The 18,346-nt window shown below is 38.0% G+C and overlaps 1 protein-coding gene across 5 annotated transcripts; it reads right to left on the bottom strand.

Moving 5' to 3' along the window:
* Nucleotides 1-5,744: 5,744 nt before the first annotated feature.
* Nucleotides 5,745-18,313, bottom strand: parp14rs1 (poly(ADP-ribose) polymerase family member 14-related sequence 1). 5 transcript variants are annotated; one of them, XM_084907705.1, is made up of 17 exons: nt 18,136-18,313; nt 17,928-18,028; nt 17,324-17,354; nt 15,158-15,412; nt 14,579-14,803; nt 12,257-14,484; nt 11,815-12,042; nt 11,489-11,710; nt 10,753-10,825; nt 10,341-10,490; nt 9,924-9,986; nt 9,627-9,803; nt 8,814-9,035; nt 8,091-8,705; nt 7,756-7,889; nt 7,333-7,507; nt 5,745-6,878 (listed from the first exon to the last, which is right to left on the bottom strand). In XM_084907705.1, the coding sequence occupies exons 1-17, from the start codon at nt 18,311-18,313 to the stop codon at nt 6,589-6,591; spliced, it is 5,367 nt and encodes a 1,788-aa protein (XP_084763831.1). In that variant the 3' UTR covers nt 5,745-6,588. The 5 variants fall into 5 exon arrangements, with proteins under 5 accessions (XP_084763831.1, XP_084763833.1, XP_084763832.1 ...); XM_084907707.1 differs by having other exon boundaries at nt 10,759-10,825; XM_084907706.1 differs by having other exon boundaries at nt 15,158-15,409.
* Nucleotides 18,314-18,346: the final 33 nt, after the last annotated feature.

Raw genomic sequence — 18,346 nt, 5'->3', positions numbered from 1 at the left:
ACCTGGATATACCTGTATGTTTATAGGACCACCCTGTGTCTTCCTTTTATATTTTATTTTCCCTTGCTGTAAGAGCTCTGTAACACCGAAATTTCTCATCTGTGGGATAATAAAGGTTTATTCTATTCTAAATGTGCCCTTTTTATTAGCTATTCCACTAAAAGACAAACATTTATTTTTTTTCCTTTTTCCAAGAGAAGTTCAAAATATGCACAGTTAACATAATCGGTTTAAATCCATTTGTCACTTCATGAGTCTTTCATACAACAAAGTTCATTAAAACAAAGCTGTCATTATAAAGGGTCGGATTTATTAACGAATGGGCTTCTTCTGGTGTCAAAAAGGAACTGTAGGCACCTGTAATATTTTGGATATTTATAATTAAACTATTTGTATATATTAGAGCTATTTCTTATATTTTTTGACTTTGTAACATATTGTATTATTTAATTTATTAGCAGAGATTAATTTAAATCTGATGATGCTTAGATTAATTTACTGAATTCCACCCTTATACCAACTGTATACTGTCTGGTATAAACACAGTATATACTGTCAGTGTAGGGCATATGCCAACAACCTGTGGAACTGCTGACATCTTGTGGAATTCACTTGTATAAATAAACAAAGAGTCAGCTGATCACAACCTGTACATTAAGAAATCTACTGAAGCTCACATTAGAAGTTATTGTGAGCTGTAATTCTTTGTGCTGACACCCAGAAGGCAAATGCAACAGTGAAAATGAATTTACAACCCAATAAAGTTTGTGGCAACATTTTAACTGAATGTGGCCATTGGCAGGTAAGTTCTAATAAGTCAGTGTTTCTGTCTATACCATAATTCATCCAGTTCATCCAGAATCTCAAATATTAACAAAATAAAACAAAGTAAATCAGCTCCTTGGCTGGCAGCTATTAATTAGGTTAAAATAAGCTATAATCTTATAAATATTATCTAGCCAACATTAGCTTTGTTATTTAGAGAACATAAACACATAAGAAAACACTTTTTAATTCATGCTTGAAGTCACATTACTGACCATGGATTATCAGAAGAAATTGCACTTTTGCTTGTTTAAGCCAATTGTGTTTTCTAATCTGCACCACTGATTCACTTGTGCTGTGGAACCACGCAGATCCTCTTGTGTGAATGATCTGTAACACCATGACATCAAGAACTCACAACATTTAAACCTGTTTTTATTCTAACGTTTACCCTCTCTGATAGAAAAGTTGGCAAAATTTAACATTAGAAGACAAAGTCAGGAAACAATAATAAACAATAATAAAGATAATAGTTATTTTAGGGGAGCTATGAGGAAATTTAGGGGTGATTGAGCATCCAAAAAATGGTCTAAATTTATCAGTGACTCAAAAGAACAAAATTTAAAATTAAAACCTGAAAAGAAAAAAGCAAATGAATTGACAAAATCTAATTATTTTATATATTAGTTTTGTTTTTATTCACTCCGCAAAGCCACTCGAGTACAGTCCAAGAATAAAAATATGGAGCTATACGTAATATCAAGTTATGATTTATAATCTTCCTTGTTGGCTGCATCACTTAAATGTAATCAAATACTCAGGATAAGCCTGAGTGGCATGGAAGACAACAAACATGGTGGGATTGGGTTTTTTGTCCACAACACTGTCGTACAGATCAGTGGAGGTTGTCCAAGAGTGGAGTCCCCAGCCAGAACTCGGCAGACGTACATAAACTTCTCTCCATTTGGATTTGGCTTGGAGTAGCTGTCACGAGCAGAGTAGCTAGCATTGACAGTAAAATATGTGCTATTGCCATAAAATTGACAACCATGTCAATAATTTTCTGGTGATCTGCATCAGAGAAACTACGGATGGTGCTTTTTTTGCAGTTATATACGTCCCCGCTAAGTCACCTGGTGAAACAGAAGAAAATAACAGCATATTTGGATGATTTCCAGCAGTGGCAAGAACATAATCATCCTTTACTGAATTGTGTTTCTTTATTAGAAAATGCAGGCCATCTAACGATTTTAAAATCAAATCCAAGAATGAAGATATAGAGAAGGTTAATGATTTTAAGTTTTTGAGAATAATTTTAGATCCACATCTCAAATTTTGCTAAGCACGTAAGTAAGATATCAAAGACGGTTACAGCTAATTTGAATGAGTTAATTCAACACTATATTCCCACTTCTGCAGCTCGGTTACTTATGCATTCTGATATTCTTTCGTTTTTTATATTGTATGACAGTTTGGGCACAAATATCACCACCTTTAATTTAGCATTTGACATCTTTATACAATTAAATTGTAAAGAAAAGGGATAATAACCATGTCGGCTGTATCACTGTCACAATCTAAAGTAATATAATATACTTAGTCTTGAGAGTTTCATTTATTTGTGTTTTCTTAAACTTGTTTTCAAATGTATAAATAGTCTGGACCTAGAGTGACTAGACAATAATCACATTAGTGAAAAGCAACAGTAAAATACCACATCACAGATTTAAATTTGGACAATTTATGTAGTCTATGATTTATGGAACACACTTCCAACTGAAATCAAATCAATTACAGGTATTAAATCCTTTACAAAAAAGGTCAAAGGTTGGTCAAAGGTAAATAAGACCTGCAGCCATTATTTACCTTTGATTTTGGAGCCAATGTTCCCACAGGTTCATCCCCCTTTATCCTTAGGATTAGGATCAGCAGCTTCCCTTTGTTGCATACTGCTGTGGAAGTCTTTTAACAAAGGTTTTTGGAAAATAACTATGCGGACTGTGGTCAGAGGACTGGAAGAGTTTTGGCTCAACACATCAATTACTGCATCTGCCACCGGTCTTGCCTGTGCATTGCCTTGACCTAAAAGAGATACAATATACATTAAAGACTGCTGGAATGAGCCAAGTCTACACCATCTGGAGAAGTGGGCTCCAAGAGCCCTGCTTGGTGCGCCCAGATAAGTGATAGATCTATCACAAACAAGACTTTCATTCATCATGAACAACCTCGTCATCTGCCAAAAACTGGGTTTCCTTTTTGTTTGTGAAACCTGGCAGCTTTGAGCTGGATATGTTTGAGCTGAGCTGGAGTAGTCCAGCGCTATGTGTAGTGATATACCAACCTTCTAAATACAACAGACTTCATGAATGACTTTTCTGACCTCTTAGCTGAAATCTTGCCAAGATATGACAAGGTTTTCATCATAGAAGACCTGTGGGTCATTTTAGTGTCATGTTTCTTATCTTATGGTACCAACAGGCTGACCCTCCCGGGTGAGAAGCTAACAGCGATGCAGGTGGATGCCGCTCTCATGTCCTAGATTGTAGACTACCAGTGTGTCTGACAAGTTGATCAGCAACACCTGGACACCACAACAGCCCATCCTCTCCTTTTTCCTATTGATCTTCTACACCATGGACTCGAGCCACTGCACAGAGACCTGTCATCTGATGACTGTGTGGTGGTTGGTTGTATCAGTGGGATGATGAAATGGAGTACCAGGCTGTGGTGAACATATTCACCTGCAGCTCAACGTGACAAAGACCAATGAAATAATTGTGGGCTTTAAAAGGACCAGAAAACTAGAAACTATCAGCAGTCTTACTTCTGGTGTTGTACCCATTTATATAAAACAAGATATGGTGGATCGTCTGATTAAAAAAAAACCCCATTAAAACTGTTCTTTTAACCTCTCTGATTTTAGATTTAAAAACTGCATTTTTATGTCTAAAATTTAAGAGAACTGTATTTTTGCAATTGCAATCTTTTCTAGACTAATTCTGGATATTTCCAGTTTGATTTTAAAACTATTCACAACACTGAATCAGAAAAAATCTTAATGATCCTTTACTAACTACAGATTCAGGTGGCTTATCATTCTTGTGGTTCTAGATCTGACTGCTGCTTCGACACAGCAGTGACCATTGTCATGTCTTACTTAGAACACTATGGATTCAGTTCCAAATGGGAAGTTCTTAGTTGAGGAAGCCGCAAATGAATTCTTGGGCCAATCCTTTTTTCTCTTTACCTTCTTCCCTTGGGGGTGATTTTTTTTAAACACAAACTGACTGCAAAGAAATGCAATAACTAGATTATAAATTATATTTAGGTACACACAACACACTCTTCTAATGTGAGTGTGTCAAGAAAGAGCACAACATGTCATAGATTTGAGAAAACAACTGACCCCAAGATAACAAAATGATTTTATTTGGCTGAAAGCATTAGAGGATTATTCATCACAGTGTGTTTAATCAGCTGTTGAAATGCTAAAGTCAGTTATCAGTTAGCACGCTACTTTAGTTAGCTTGGGCCCTTATAATCATCACATTCCTCATAGCTTCCTGAATGACTGCATTCCAGTACAGCACAAGTTGCACAACATGGTTCAGGTTAACCTACAAAAATCTGGTGGCCCAAAACTGACATTTGGATATGTGACAAAATGTTGAGGTTGAAGTTCGCAGATGCCAACAGACTCAGTGACAAAATGTTTTCTAAATCTCACCTGTGCCAACGGCAGAAAATGATGGATGAAAAAGCTTTTCACACATAACTGGAGTGCATCTTTCACTGTCTTGTTGATTTTTTTACTGGGTCTGTCTGTCCATCCAGGTGGAGGATCTTTTTACACTTCAGGTTACCGGGGCTCATCAATATCATGCTAATATCAGCACCCAAAAGTGAAGATAATGGAAGGTAATGAACCTTATTAAAAATTTGAGTGTGTACAAGGCCATACTTGCTCTCCTGATAATCTTATGTTAAAACTAAAGATTTTGATTAACTGCTAAGCTTATTTCCAATTTATTATTGAGAAGACCTGACTGTCGTACTGTAGCTGGTGTCAAGTTTGTCTTCTTCAAACTTGGGTCCCACACCATGGATGAATTTTTGACAACAAAGCTGCCCTCCTGCATCAGTTATGACACAGTCTCCTGGCTTGAGTTGACCCATTATTGATTTTATTTCGTCACCTTCAACCACAGTCTTGCAATGTGTCACATTCACTCTGGATCCACTCAGACAGATGGCCTCATTTCTGTAGGACACTCTCACCTTGTCTTTCACTTTCTCCATCCAAGATGTGTTCAAATCTTCCAAGTATTTAACGACAGCATTAGCTTTGACCACAACAGTTTCTTCTATGTGAGCGTTCTGTGTTAAGAAGTCACCAAGCTGATGCTGAACCTTTATGGCACTATCCTTGTAGCCTGACACCACGACTTGTTGAGCAGTTGTGTTGATTCGAGTTCTGCATGGCTTACTGTTAGCCTGCTCTAAGTGACTGACCAGCTGCTGCCACTCTGGCTTCTTCAGGACATTACCGTCTTCAACATGAATGTACTGAGATGTTAACAGCTGGCCTAGATGGTCCTGAGCATGAGACAGATCTCTGTCAGAAACAGCAAGGAGCTGCACCCTGTTTCCACTGATTTCAAACGCTGCGTTTATTTGATGAGATGTGAGGAGAGCATCTGTAAGCTCCTCTTGTTGCTCATCCTTCAACAGTTCAAGCACATTTTTATCTACTTCCAGATTCTGTTGTTTTAATGCAAGTACTGCATCAAATATACCTTTATTTGCTGCATTAATCTCTTCCCCTAAGCCAGTTATGTTCAGATTAGGACTCTCCGGTGATATTTTGAGCTCTGGAGACACACACACACACACACACACATATATACGTCTTGTGCTACTGCTGTTTTGTTTTCTGAAGCGGCTAGTCTTTGGGAGTAAAAATTCATGCTTAATAATGACATTACATTCCTGTGTACTGTGGAAGAATTAATAAGATTCCGTACTTCAATAAAATGCTTACAGAAAATGTCTTCAAATTCAATTTTACTGCTCAAAAAAAATCCCATTGATCAATAGATCACACTATGTAATCAATTTAGACAAACCTTTGGAATTGGATAAAAGAGAGAGATTGAATATTTATTACTTCTGATTGGAGGAAACAAAACTTTAATCAGCATCTCTCTTAGTAGTCACACTTCTGTTTTTCAGGTTCAAATCAAAAAACATACACATTGAAAAGATCAAATGTAGAAAGAAATCTGGAACAGATGCTATTTGGAAAACTGAAAAAACTAAAAATTCAAAATCATAGCTTACCTTCAAGAGGAAAAAATTAGAGACAACATCAAGCATACATAAGCCACTTTAAATTTATTATACTTTAAGCATTCAGAACAATTGTTGTGCTTGATCATTTCTGCAGGTTTGTTTATGTGAGCAGCAGCTAATTTCTTTTACACTTTTCCTTTCAAAGTGATTCTTAATCTGAGCTTGACCTGCATTAACATGTAAACTTTTGTTACAAAGTGCATTACAAATTTTGTTTTGTAATGCTTTCATATTTTTTTCCATTCACTGATTAATGCTTGTATAATAGTTGGATAAATCAAGCTGATGCTGATGTTCTTACATGTTTTTTAATGTACTGGAAATTAAAATCTTTCATCTAATGTAATCATTTTGAACTGTGACTCAAGGAGAGTCCAAGAATAAAAATATGGAGTAACGTAATCACCTTATATGTAATGACGTAAGGTGATCTCTAGTTAAGATTTGCAATCTTGTTCACTAGCTGCACTAGCTGAATTTAATCAAATATTCAGGATAAGCTTGGATATCATGGAAGACAACAAACATGCTGGGATTGGCCATGTTGTCCACAACGCTGTCGTACAGACCAGTGGAAATGGTGCTGGTGCCTTTTGTTGGCGGTACAATCATGCCTTGTTGTCCGGGAGCATAGTCCCCAGTCAGAACTCGGCAGACGTACATGAACTTCTCCCCATTCTGATTAGGCTTGGAGTAGGTATTGCTAGCAGAGTAACTTGCATTGACAGCAAAGTAAGTTCCATTGCCGTAGCATGCAGCTGAGAATAGAAGAGAAAGCCAATGAAAAAGATCGAACATATTTTCTGTTATTATTATTATTATTGTTGTTGTTCTACCAGTAGCAGTAGTAGATATTCTCAAAGACTACAATTTGAACATACCGCATGGGTATGAAGCATCAGAGAAACTTCTGTAAATCAAAGTTTCTTTTGAAAGTGTTTATGACCTGCAACTCTTAAAAGCATTATGACCAAACGGGCATGTAACATTAAATTCATGTTTCCAGTAGAGACCAAAAAAACAGTTATTTATTATTAATTAGTCTTCTGGGACCTCCTGGAGATAAATTCTTTTAGTAGTTGTTTTTTTTTAGCTTACTGCTATCTCCTTAATCTAAATATATCTTTATGGGCAGTATCTCCCCCATTTCCCACCTTGTCTCTATTATGAGCTCTCTGACAAAATCAAAATAAATGCCCACAAACGTCTCACCATTCTTTCCAGCGTAGCTCCTGTTGAAGCCACGGTCATTAATGGTAGCCACAGTGTCCTCGGAGGTGCCATGGAAAAGACGTCTCTCGTTGTTCTGGTGACCATTTCTCACCTCCATGTCACGCTTCTTAACCTGTAGACCGCTCCACAATGCAGGGTTCTGGATCCTCTCAATCTAAGAGCAAGAAAAGAAATAATTTACATAACATCGTCACACAGTGTCAAATCTACTAACACTTGAATATTACTGGGCAACTTTTACATTTTCAATGAACAACATTTTAATGTCGTTTATTGAGATATAAATTCTGTGTCACCTGCTGCTTTGTAAATTTACTTACTCCTGAAAAAACACTTTAATCTAGTAATCTGACTTGGCTAATGCTAATGTGCTAAAACAATAGACAATGTGATTGATGCTACCTTGGTAATGGTTTGTTTGCATGAGGCCTGGAACAGCTTCTGGATTTCATCATACTCCTGTGTCCCAGCTTGTAATGGGAAAGCCTGATTGGTGGCGTTAGGTTTCATTTGTTCCCAGTTTTCAGGAACATCACCTAGTAACAAATTAATTAAAAAAACAAAACAAAATAAAATTGTATAGCTTTTGGGGAGATACTTCAGCTTTCAGTAGTGAAAACTCTGAGAGACCTACCAGTAGGCGAAACCATGCAAGATTTCAAATGCTAACACACTGCTGATCTCTTATTACTACTTTACTTTACTTTACTTTACTACTCTTGGTTTTATTAAAATACCTTTTAGCTTGTCAATTCTCTTTATCTCCAGGATATTTCCCTGGCTGTCAGTGGCAGGTCCTCTTGGCATGGTGACAGTGTAATCTTGACCCTTGAATGTAACTTTTACAGTTGGTAAATTTTGCTGCAGTGCTTCCTCGAGGTGGAAGTTGGTCATTTCATCAAAACTCTGAAACTGGAACCCAGACTGCTGATACTGCCAGTCTGCCGCAGCGCTGGCCAGGTCCACTTTCCTGTTTAGTTCCTCCTCGTCTCTCACCCTGCTCATCATTTTAATGATTTCAGTGTTAGCTTTGAGCACATCCCTGCTGAGTCCTTCAATAGTGATTGTGGCTTTTGGCTTGTTGCTTTCAGTCCTTATGCTGATGTCCATGGTCTTCTGCATGTCAACAATTTTCTGTCGATCTGCATCAGAGAAACTATGGATGGCATTGTCTCCAATTTCCATGCTGTGATATTCTTGGGATATCTTGTCATTTATCCATTTCTTTGCAGAGTCAACACTGGTTTGTGTGTCACCACAAATGTGGAAACAAGTAGCCTCCACTTTCAGACTGTCAATGACAAAATCTTTGTCATTCTTTGGTTTGTCAGCACTTCCACCAGTAAAGATTGCTGAAATAACAAATTTCAAAAACAACATTAGAACTTAACATTTGAAACTGATTAGAGATATGTGATTTGAGAATGTGAAACCAAAAGCTCTTCGTTTTATGTATTTACATTTGAATTTGCTCCATCCCCAGTTCCACCCTCCTTTATCCTTAGAATCGGGATCAGCAGCTTCCCTCTGTTGCATACTGCTGTGGAAGTCTTTAAGCATAGGTTTCTGGAAAATAACTATGCGAACTGTAGTCAGGGGGCTGGCAGTGTTTTGGCTCAACACATCAGTCACCGCATCCAACATGGCATCAGCCACCAGTCTTGCCTGTGCATTGCCTTGACCTAAAAAAAAAAGGGACAACACACACTGAAGACTGCTGGGGCGAGCCACATCGACAGATGACACCATTAAAACACTATTATTACTGTTCCTGGCTCTAAAATTTCTCCATTAAACCTTCTTTGAACTTGATGTTAAATTTGTTCTGTGATAAGGAAATTTGATGTATCTCTCAATACACATCTTTCTAAACGCAAACTCACTGCAAATTAAATCCAAAGAATCTAATAAATGTATTTTAAATTGTATTTAAGTACACAACGCCTCCTTCTAATGCAAACGAATAGAGAAAGAGCACAACATGTCATACATTTGAGGAAACAGTTCACCCCAAGATAACAAAATGCCTTTAGTTGGCTGAAAACAGAGGATTATTCATCACCCTGTGTTTATCAGTTAGAAAGCTACAGTAGGAAGTTAGGAGGCTTTTATAATCATAGCATTCCTCACAACTTCCTGAATTACATCAATCCAGTACAGCACAAGCTGCAGCCTGTCAACATATTTTAGCTTAACCTACAAAAAATATCATGGCCTAAAACTGACATTTACATATGTGACCTGTCAGTGACAAAATGCTTTCTAAACCTCACCTGTCCCGATGGCAGGAAACGATACAGAGGTGAAAGAGCTTTTCACACATAACTGGAGTGCATCTTTCACAGTCTTGTTGATTTTTACTGGGTCTGTCTGTCCAGCCAGGTGGAGGATCCTTTTACACTTCAGGTTACCGGGGCTCGTCAATACCATGCCCTGGTTGGGCTCAGCACCTAAAGGTGAAGGTAACGTATGTTAATGAGCCTTATTAAAAATTTCAGTGTGTACAAGGCCATACTGTCTGGTGCCAACTCTGAATTACAGCGTTATAAAAGGTTGGTGTGATTTCTTACCAAGGTTGCGGCATTCCACTTCAACAGCCGGACCAGCTGCTTCTAGAATAGCTTTAGACACTCCTGGAGAAGGCAAAGGTTACATCACCATTGAATACATACTGTACACATAATCTGAAAGATACAATTACTTTGTGACCTTCTTTCTTATTTGTGTATTATTATCTAAAAATACTTTAAAGATGTGGACTATATTTACATATTATCCTCTATATTGTACCTAAATATTAATATATAAATATATATTATGTCTAATATATAATATTAAATTAAATATTATTATAATATCTTTAATATTTATATGTCAAAATAAATATTTAGAGCAGGAAAAAAATAATAACAACCGCTGTTAACGGTTTGGCACAGCTCAAGCACTGTAGTTCTTACTATGATGACTTAAGAGTAAAGTTTTATTACCTGACTTAAGAGTAAAGTTTTCATTGGAGGAGTTGACAATGACATCAGCGGTCTCCTTGGTTATGTCTCCTGTTACTACCTGTATAGTCACATTGCCCATTTTGGTCTCATGCATGTCTGAGGTTGAGGTGATTTTAGAGAAGGGGCCTCCTGGAAATGGACAAAAATAAAGAATTATCAGCAATAAATTATTACAAAATAGAACTTCATTAATTTTGACTATTAATTTAATTGTCCATTAGGATATGGACAAATAATAGAGTTTATTATTACAGTTAGTACAAATGTTTGTACTAACTGTTTTGTTACATTTCTTTGAAAACAGGCAAAAATACATCCAGTTTTTGTTTTGTTTGTATTGTTTTATTTGGTAGCATTATATAGCAACTGCATATCAAACAGTGTTGCCTGCCTTTACTTTGTGTAGAACTTGTTGAACCACTTGAGGCGCTGGGAAACTTCTTCTGAAATTCATCACTGAAAGCCTGCAGACAGAAAAGAAGAGCGATTACTTCAACTGAAGCTCACCAATTTGACACCAAACCTGAAACTAAATAACACAACAGAACAAGTTTAATTACTACTGGAGGCTGTCTCCAAAAGTAGGCCTTATGCCCATAGAAGAAATATGTGTGTTCATTTGTGTGCTGTGCTTTATCTCTGCTAACTTGAGTCAGCATGGTTAATATTACTAACAGCCTTCCAAGACGTTTTGATGAGTTAAATACTAGTATTTTATTAATTAATTTATTTTTTGTTACTTGTTGCCAATTATTTTTTTTAATTCAACCTTCAATTATACAAGTAGTCCCATTGAGATTTAACATGTACGATAAACATTAAAATTACAACAATAAAAAAAAACAATAGGGTAGCTAAAATTATCTAATGACTACACAGTGATCAAAAAGTATAAAAATCTCTGAGATAAAATATCAGAGTATATGGATGCAGTATGCCAGGTTTTCTGGCATTAGCTGATAATATTGTCCCCATATGGTCAGTTCTACCCCCAACAAAAGAAGATTACAATGGAAACAAAAGAAAAATAGATTTTACTGGTTAAAAATGCTGATGGTTAATTGACCTAAAAGATTTCTGGTTAGCACTGAGAATGTGTTGCTTCAAAGCTTGTTATTTTTTCTTACCTGGATAGTTTGTGTATCACTGGGGTAAAGTACAATCACGACCTTCTTCAGATGCTTGGGGTGTTTCTTTTTGCTAAACTCTAAGATTTTATCCAACAACAAAGAAGCTACGAGATCTTTTGGGAAACCCAGGTTTCCAGCACCAATGGCTGATAAGGATATGGATGTTAGATTATTATCCTCTGCCATGTTCAAGCAGTCCTTAAAGATTCCTCTCAAAGTCTGTAAGACAGTTATATATAAAGACATTCATCATGAAAGTTGGATCAAACAGGCTTTTTAACCTCGAAGCTTAAACGTTTACCTTATAATGTAAGGTACTTCACCTTTTCAGATGTGGCTTGATCCTTATAGTGAGGTGCGATTGCATGAAAGACTTTTTTGCTCTTTAGTTGGCAGCCATCAGTAATAATGATCTCACCAACATTTCCAGTAGCACCCTGCGCATTTATTAACTGCTGAAGTTTGGGTCCAGCTGCACGCAAGATGGCTTGTGAGACTGCACCTCTGTTGAGGTCAAGGTCTGAAGACACAGTGTTCACAACGACCTCCATCTAAAAAATGGTTAGCAGACTGTTAGTACATATTTATCATGTATTACCCCCTCCAAATTAACCCCTGAAATTCATTCAACAAAAAGACACTTTACAGCAACATGTAAATAGTTAATGCATGAAGTCGTTGGTTCCTGTACTGGACAATTTGCCTCTTAATTAATTTATTTATTATTCACTTTAATTAGATATAAACAGCCAAAATCTGAATTACCGTGGAAGCTTCTAGGTTTCCCTTTGTAAGAACGATGTCCACGCCTTCTTTGGTCTGCACACGATTCAGACACAGGTCAGATCCAGTAGACTGTGATACTGATTGTGTGGGAGCAGTGAGATGAGGACCTTGGTGAGAATGAGAGTCACTGAGGTTTCCAAACTCCTGCCTGACAGCAGCCACCATATCCTGAACAGCAATGTCATCATTGTTCACGAAATGGATCTTCTGCAAGGTAATGTCATCATAGTTCTCATAACAGTACTCCTTCACTGCTTTAACAATGGTGAGTTCACACTGCTTGAGGGGAAAGCAGCGCATTCCTCTGCCAATAGATGGAAGAGCTACTGAGACGCATCCGTGGTTTTCAGCGGCTTCTAAGCTTCCTTTAACAACTTTGTTCAACTGAGCTGAAGCTTGCTGTGGATTTTCATACTTGGGTGCCACAGCATGGATGACCTTTTGGCAACAAAGTGTTCCTCCTGCATCAGTTATGACACAGTCTCCTGGCTTGAGTTGACCCTTTGTTTTTTTCATTTTGTAAAATTCATCTTGGAACTGAGGGCCGGCAGCCTTCAAAAGTGCTGCTGCAAGACTAGTACTGTGTTTCAAGTCTTGATTAAATGGACTCACAACTGCCTGCATTGGGTAACTGCACATATCTGCCTTGTAAACAGCAATTTCTACTCCTCCAGGCATCTTAAGTTGGTATAAAGGTGTTCGTACTTGTTTAATGTTGTCTTGTCCACCACCTGGCTTATCGACCAGTTGAACCAGGCAACCACTTTTAGTTTTGATTGTGGAAAAATAAGCTTCATTTTCCTGGAAGAGCTTCTTCACTCCAGGCTTGTAAACATTCAGACTGTCAAAGACTACAGCAGAGACGGCACCTTCAACCACAGTCTTGCAATGTGTCACATTCACTCTGGATCCACTCAGACAGATGGCCTCATTTCTGTAAGACACTCTCACCTTGTCTTTCACTTTCTCCATCCAAGATGTGTTCAAATCTTCCAAGTATTTAACGACAGCATTAGCTTTGACCACAACAGTTTCTTCTATGTGAGCGTTCTGTGTTAAGAAGTCACCAAGCTGATGCTGAACTTTTATGACACTATCCTTGTAGCCTGACACCACGACTTGTTGAGCAGTTGTGTTGATTCGAGTTCTGCATGGCTTACTGTTAGCCTGCTCTAAGTGACTGACCAGCTGCTGCCACTCTGGCTTCTTCAGGACATTACTGTCTTCAACATTAATGTACTGAGTTGTTAACAGCTGTCCTAGATGGTCCTGAGCATGAGACAGATCTCTGTCAGAAACAGCAAGGAGCTGCACTCTGTTTCCACTGATTTCAAACGCTGCGTTTATTTGATGAGATGTGAGGAGAGCATCTGTAAGCTCCTCTTGTTGCTCATCCTTCAACAGTTCAAGCACATATTTATCTACTTCCAGATTCTGTCGTTTTAATGCAAGTACTGCGTCAAATATAACTTTGCTTGCTGCATTAACCTCTTCCCCTAAACCAGTTATTTTCAGATTAGGACTCTCCGGTGCCAATTTGAGTTCTGGATACACAAGTAGAAGTTTGTCCATAAGGCCATCCTGACACAGGAGATGAAAAACTGATGGTGACACGTTGATCTCTTCGGTTTTACTTGATTTCTCCCTGTGGATCGTTTTTGCAATCTTGTTAATAATTTCAGAAAGAGATTTCTCCAGTCTGTTGACATCACTAACAGGACCAGCCACTGATAAAGCACCTCTGTCTTTATCAGGTACTACAATCACATTTTCATTCAGTAACATCTCTCTGATCTTTTTCTCAGACTCTTTCCATGCATCTGAATCTGGACAGAACTTCACAGATTTGAACTGTGACACAGATTGTGCAAACGCTGACTTCACAGTATCAGTCCACTCTTTGATGATGGCTTTGGCATCCTTTTGCTTTAGTAGAGAAGACACAGGACTCAAGGTCACAGTGGTTTGGCCGAGGTTTATGATGCAGAAGTGTTTTTCCATTTCACTGCAAATGGTCTCTGCTGCTGATTTATTTTGAGCTAGGTATCTGAGGACAGCACTGTCAATGGGCTCTGAGATGGCAGCGGGAAGTTTCAGTGAAGGTTTGTCTTTGTCGTAGAGGGCCACGCCCAGAGTTTTATAAAAAGGATAAACTCTGATTTCTTCCTTTTTTATGGAATGCTTCTTCTTGAAGATTTTTTGAACAGCTTGAAGAAAGAATGTAACATACTGTATATTATTATTCACACATGTTATAACTGTAGGTTTGCAGGAACATACAGTGTAGTGTAAATAAATTACCTCGATGATCTTTAAATGTGATGACAGCAGACTGTTCCGCTTCATTAAGGAAGACCTCTTCCACATCCCCACCTTCATTTTCAAAATAAAGCTGAAAAACTTCTTCACTGAAGTGTAGAATGTCGTCAACTAGAACTTGCTTTGTGACTTCGAGAGGTTGAACAGAAAATCCCTTCTTGGTGAACATTTTGTTTTGGGGGCATTTTGCCACAAAATTAGCATTTTCTGTGAAATAGAGATTAAAAAACGGTTTAAGGCATTTTTAACAAAAAAAATTCTGCAGGATAAAGAATGAAGTATCAGCACATTTATAATTAGCAAGGTACATTACACTACCAGTAGTCTGTGTTGCTTTGCTATCCTGTGCATTAGTGCGCTAGAAAACTTTGTCATTCTAACTCAGGCAAATAAAATGGCCACATTGTCCTGGAAAATTCTTTTATTACATTTGTGGCATATTTTTATGCTGTTTTATGTTAATGAGTGTTGGACCTGGTTATGCAATACAGATTTCAGCATCAAACGGCCGGTTAAACTTTATATTATCATATCATAAATATTTCATTCTGAAATGAGTACCTTTTCCACTCTGGAAAGTCACCACAGCAGAGGAGATGTCAGGAAAGAATTCCAAAGTGAAGTCATGAGACTTTGTGATGTTTTCCACCAGCATCTCCAAGAACTCCTGGTTGGTATTATCAAGAATATTCCCTAAAACGGCCGAGGTGGAACATGGCTCTTCTTCTGCTGTATCATCGTCTCCACCTTCTGTTTCTGTTTGAACTGTCGGGTTGCTTTTATCAGCAGCAGGTTGTTTGTCTGCAGCAACATCTGCTGTTAAAGACAAATGTGGCCAAGTGTAACAAACATATACTTTTTAGATAGTGCAAGACTAAAAACACTTATATTTTAATTACTTATTTTGGTGTTTCACTCACAGCTATTGCCTCACACTAATCAATAAATTAATTAAAATAAGAATAATCATTAATATTGACTTAAAAAAATAATCAGACTTTGTATGGTCTTATTGACGTAACGTCTAGGAGACATCTAGTGTATCCTACCAGTCTTGAAGTGTAAAGCACACTATGTTAAAATAGCATGAAGCTTTGGATATTTTATTGAGAGAGAGGGAGAGGCAGTTTTATCTCATAAAGCTTGTCAGCTTGTCTAATCTCTGATTCACAGATTCAGTTTTTTTTGTTTTGTTTTCTTACTAATGCTAGCTAAACAGACAAATCACAAGCTATCTAGCAAATACAGTTCAGAAAGGGTCACAGAACCTGAGGTACTTTCAGTGGCCTCACACGTATTGAATTCATTCCTTTATACAAATATTTAACTTCAAATAATAACTCAACTAAAACAGTACAAATGAAAGGCAAGCCAAATAGGAGATGATGGACTTGTAATACAATACAAACACTGAATAGTTCCAAATTGTGTTTGGTGGTGGGGAGTTGCTATTCATCTGAAAAAAAAATGAATGTCTGAGAAAACTACCTGAGACAACCTGCCTCGAGTGGATGAGATCACTTAATTAATTCAAACACCCAGGGCTGTTGTGTTAACTCAGCTTTTCCAGTGTCACAAAGTAGCCCTGCTAGATTTGTGAAGTGTTAAGTTAACAACTAGCTGGAAAACAGAATGTTGTTTGCGAAAGTCATCAGTAGTAAAATCATAACTAAGTAGAAATGCTAGCTTGTGAAATTACTTTACCTACGATACTAAATGATTTCAAATGGCGCTAACTTTAGCCATCAGTAAAGCATGTAATGGCTCAAAGCAAAGATGTACAACTATCATTTACTGCAGTAATAGCTAACATTGGCACAGTTAGCCTGCTAAGTGTAACCTAGAGATTTTCTAGTATATATTGTGGTTGTTGGTGTTTAGGTGGGCGGATCAGAATATTTCAGAAGCTGTGGGGCTTTCCCACACAGCCACCGCTAGGGTTTATAGAGAATGGTCAAAGAAGAGAAAATATGCAGTGAGCAGCAGTTCTGTGGGGCAGCAATGGCTCGGTGATCTCAGGCATCAGAGGATAATGGTCAGACCACTTGTTACAAGTGAGGGATGCTGAAAAACACAACATGTCACAGACTGAAGCAGCTGGGCTGCAACAGCAGAAGACCAACACTGTTCTCCATTCCTGTCAGCTAAGAACAGAAAACTGAGGCCACAGTTCATACACACTCACCAAAACTGGACAATTTTTTTTTTTTTGAAAGTGTAGCAATGTCTGATTAATCTGATGATATTTGTATGTTAGGGTCAGAATTTGGGTCCAATAGGACAGTGGTCCCCAACCCCCGGGCCGTGAGTCGTTTGGTACCGGGCCGCCAGAGTTGAGGCTCAGGTGTGAAATGTATGGTTTTCAGGGTTTTATCGGTTTTCAGCGTTATTTTGTTATCGTTTTTGTCGTTAACTTGGTTTTCCTGGGTCTTTTCACGCGTGTTGTGAATAAATCTTCTTTTTTCGGTACCGGTACTAGTTTTATTTTGTTGTATTTATCCGCGACACCTTAAAGGCCGGTCCGTGAAAATATTGTCGGGCATAAACCGGTCCGTGGCGCAAAAAAGGTTGGAGACCGCTGCAATAGGATACTAACAAGGTGCACCTAATAAAGTGGACAGTGGTGTATACTAAAAGTAGATAAACTATAGGGGTGGACAAGTGAAAGGACTTCCTGATCTTTTACACTAGTGGTTATAAACACAGTTCTGCTCACTCAGTACTTACATTTCTTCTTATCTTTATCAGACGGAGTTTCCTGTATAAAGAAAATACAAAAAATACACGTTAGTCACATTTGTTTAGAATTATAGCGTGTGTGTGTGTGTGTGTGTGTGTGTGTGTGTGTGTGTGTGTGTGTGTAAGCGCCATAAATATTTGCTGGTCCAAAAAGTAATTCATGCAAACAAATTCATTATCAGCTTTGTTAAGCAAACCGCACCCAGTAATGCTTTCCGAGCAGTGAGTTTGACTTTTACAATATCCGCACGGCAGGAAGAAAGGAGCAGTGTGCAGCACAGCTTTAGCTTTATAAAGTCACATGACTTCCAGTAAAAGATAAACATGGTCAGATTTACGTTCAACGGAACTGACTGATAATTTGGAGTCTGTAGAGGGGCTCAAGGGTCACACAAAATTGAGGAATTGAATATTCTCGCATTTCCTTTTGAGAACAGGAGGGTCCGACAGAAATTAGAGGTGCGTAGGTTTCACGGTGCACTGTCAACAGTGAAACCTTATCTCATAAATAGCATCGTCAATATAAGAACAGATTTGAGGTACACAGAACAGAACAGCTGTTGATAAATGATTCATGACAAACTTTTCGCACCCGTGATGATTTCTCTTCCGTGGGTAAGCGAACCGTCAGCTTCAAAACGCCCTTTTCCAAACTGATCTGATGCGACTCTTTGGCCAGAACGTTTCTCTGATCTATGACACAGCACAAACACATGTCACCACATAACTCCGTCGATAAAAAAAAATCATATTGTAGCTGCTTAAATAAAGCAAACATGACTTTATTGTGACAAACTTACCCTCCTCTCTCCGGAAGCGCACCATCGCCGTCCTGCTGCCATTTTCATATTCCACCTCACACTCGCCACCACCGTTAGATTTCTTACTTTGAAAGTATTTCACTAACTTGGTTTTTAATCTGGGTATTTTGGTTTCTTCGAGTTCAACGAGCAGAGGATAGGAGTGTGCGCCGGCCATCTTCGCAGGCCGGCTGCTGTCTGCTCTGAACTA

Source organism: Perissodus microlepis, chromosome 16 (genome assembly GCF_051167445.1).
Source record: "Perissodus microlepis isolate ML-2025 ecotype Zambia chromosome 16, ASM5116744v1, whole genome shotgun sequence".
NCBI lineage: Eukaryota > Metazoa > Chordata > Actinopteri > Cichliformes > Cichlidae > Perissodus > Perissodus microlepis.
The sequence above is the reverse complement of the archived record's forward strand: the minus strand, read 5'-3'. Positions and strand labels throughout refer to the sequence as shown.

Bases quoted from the DNA above. Each gene is read 5' to 3' on its own strand.
- parp14rs1 (XM_084907705.1), bottom strand. From the start codon at position 18,313: ATGGCCGGCGCACACTCCTATCCTCTGCTCGTTGAACTCGAAGAAACC. The intron at 14,804-15,157 runs GTACTCATTTCA...TCTATTTCACAG, and splicing joins GACTTTCCAGAGTGGAAAAG to AAAATGCTAATTTTGTGGCA. The intron at 8,706-8,813 runs GTAAATACATAA...TTGTTATTTCAG, and splicing joins GGGATGGAGCAAATTCAAAT to CAATCTTTACTGGTGGAAGT.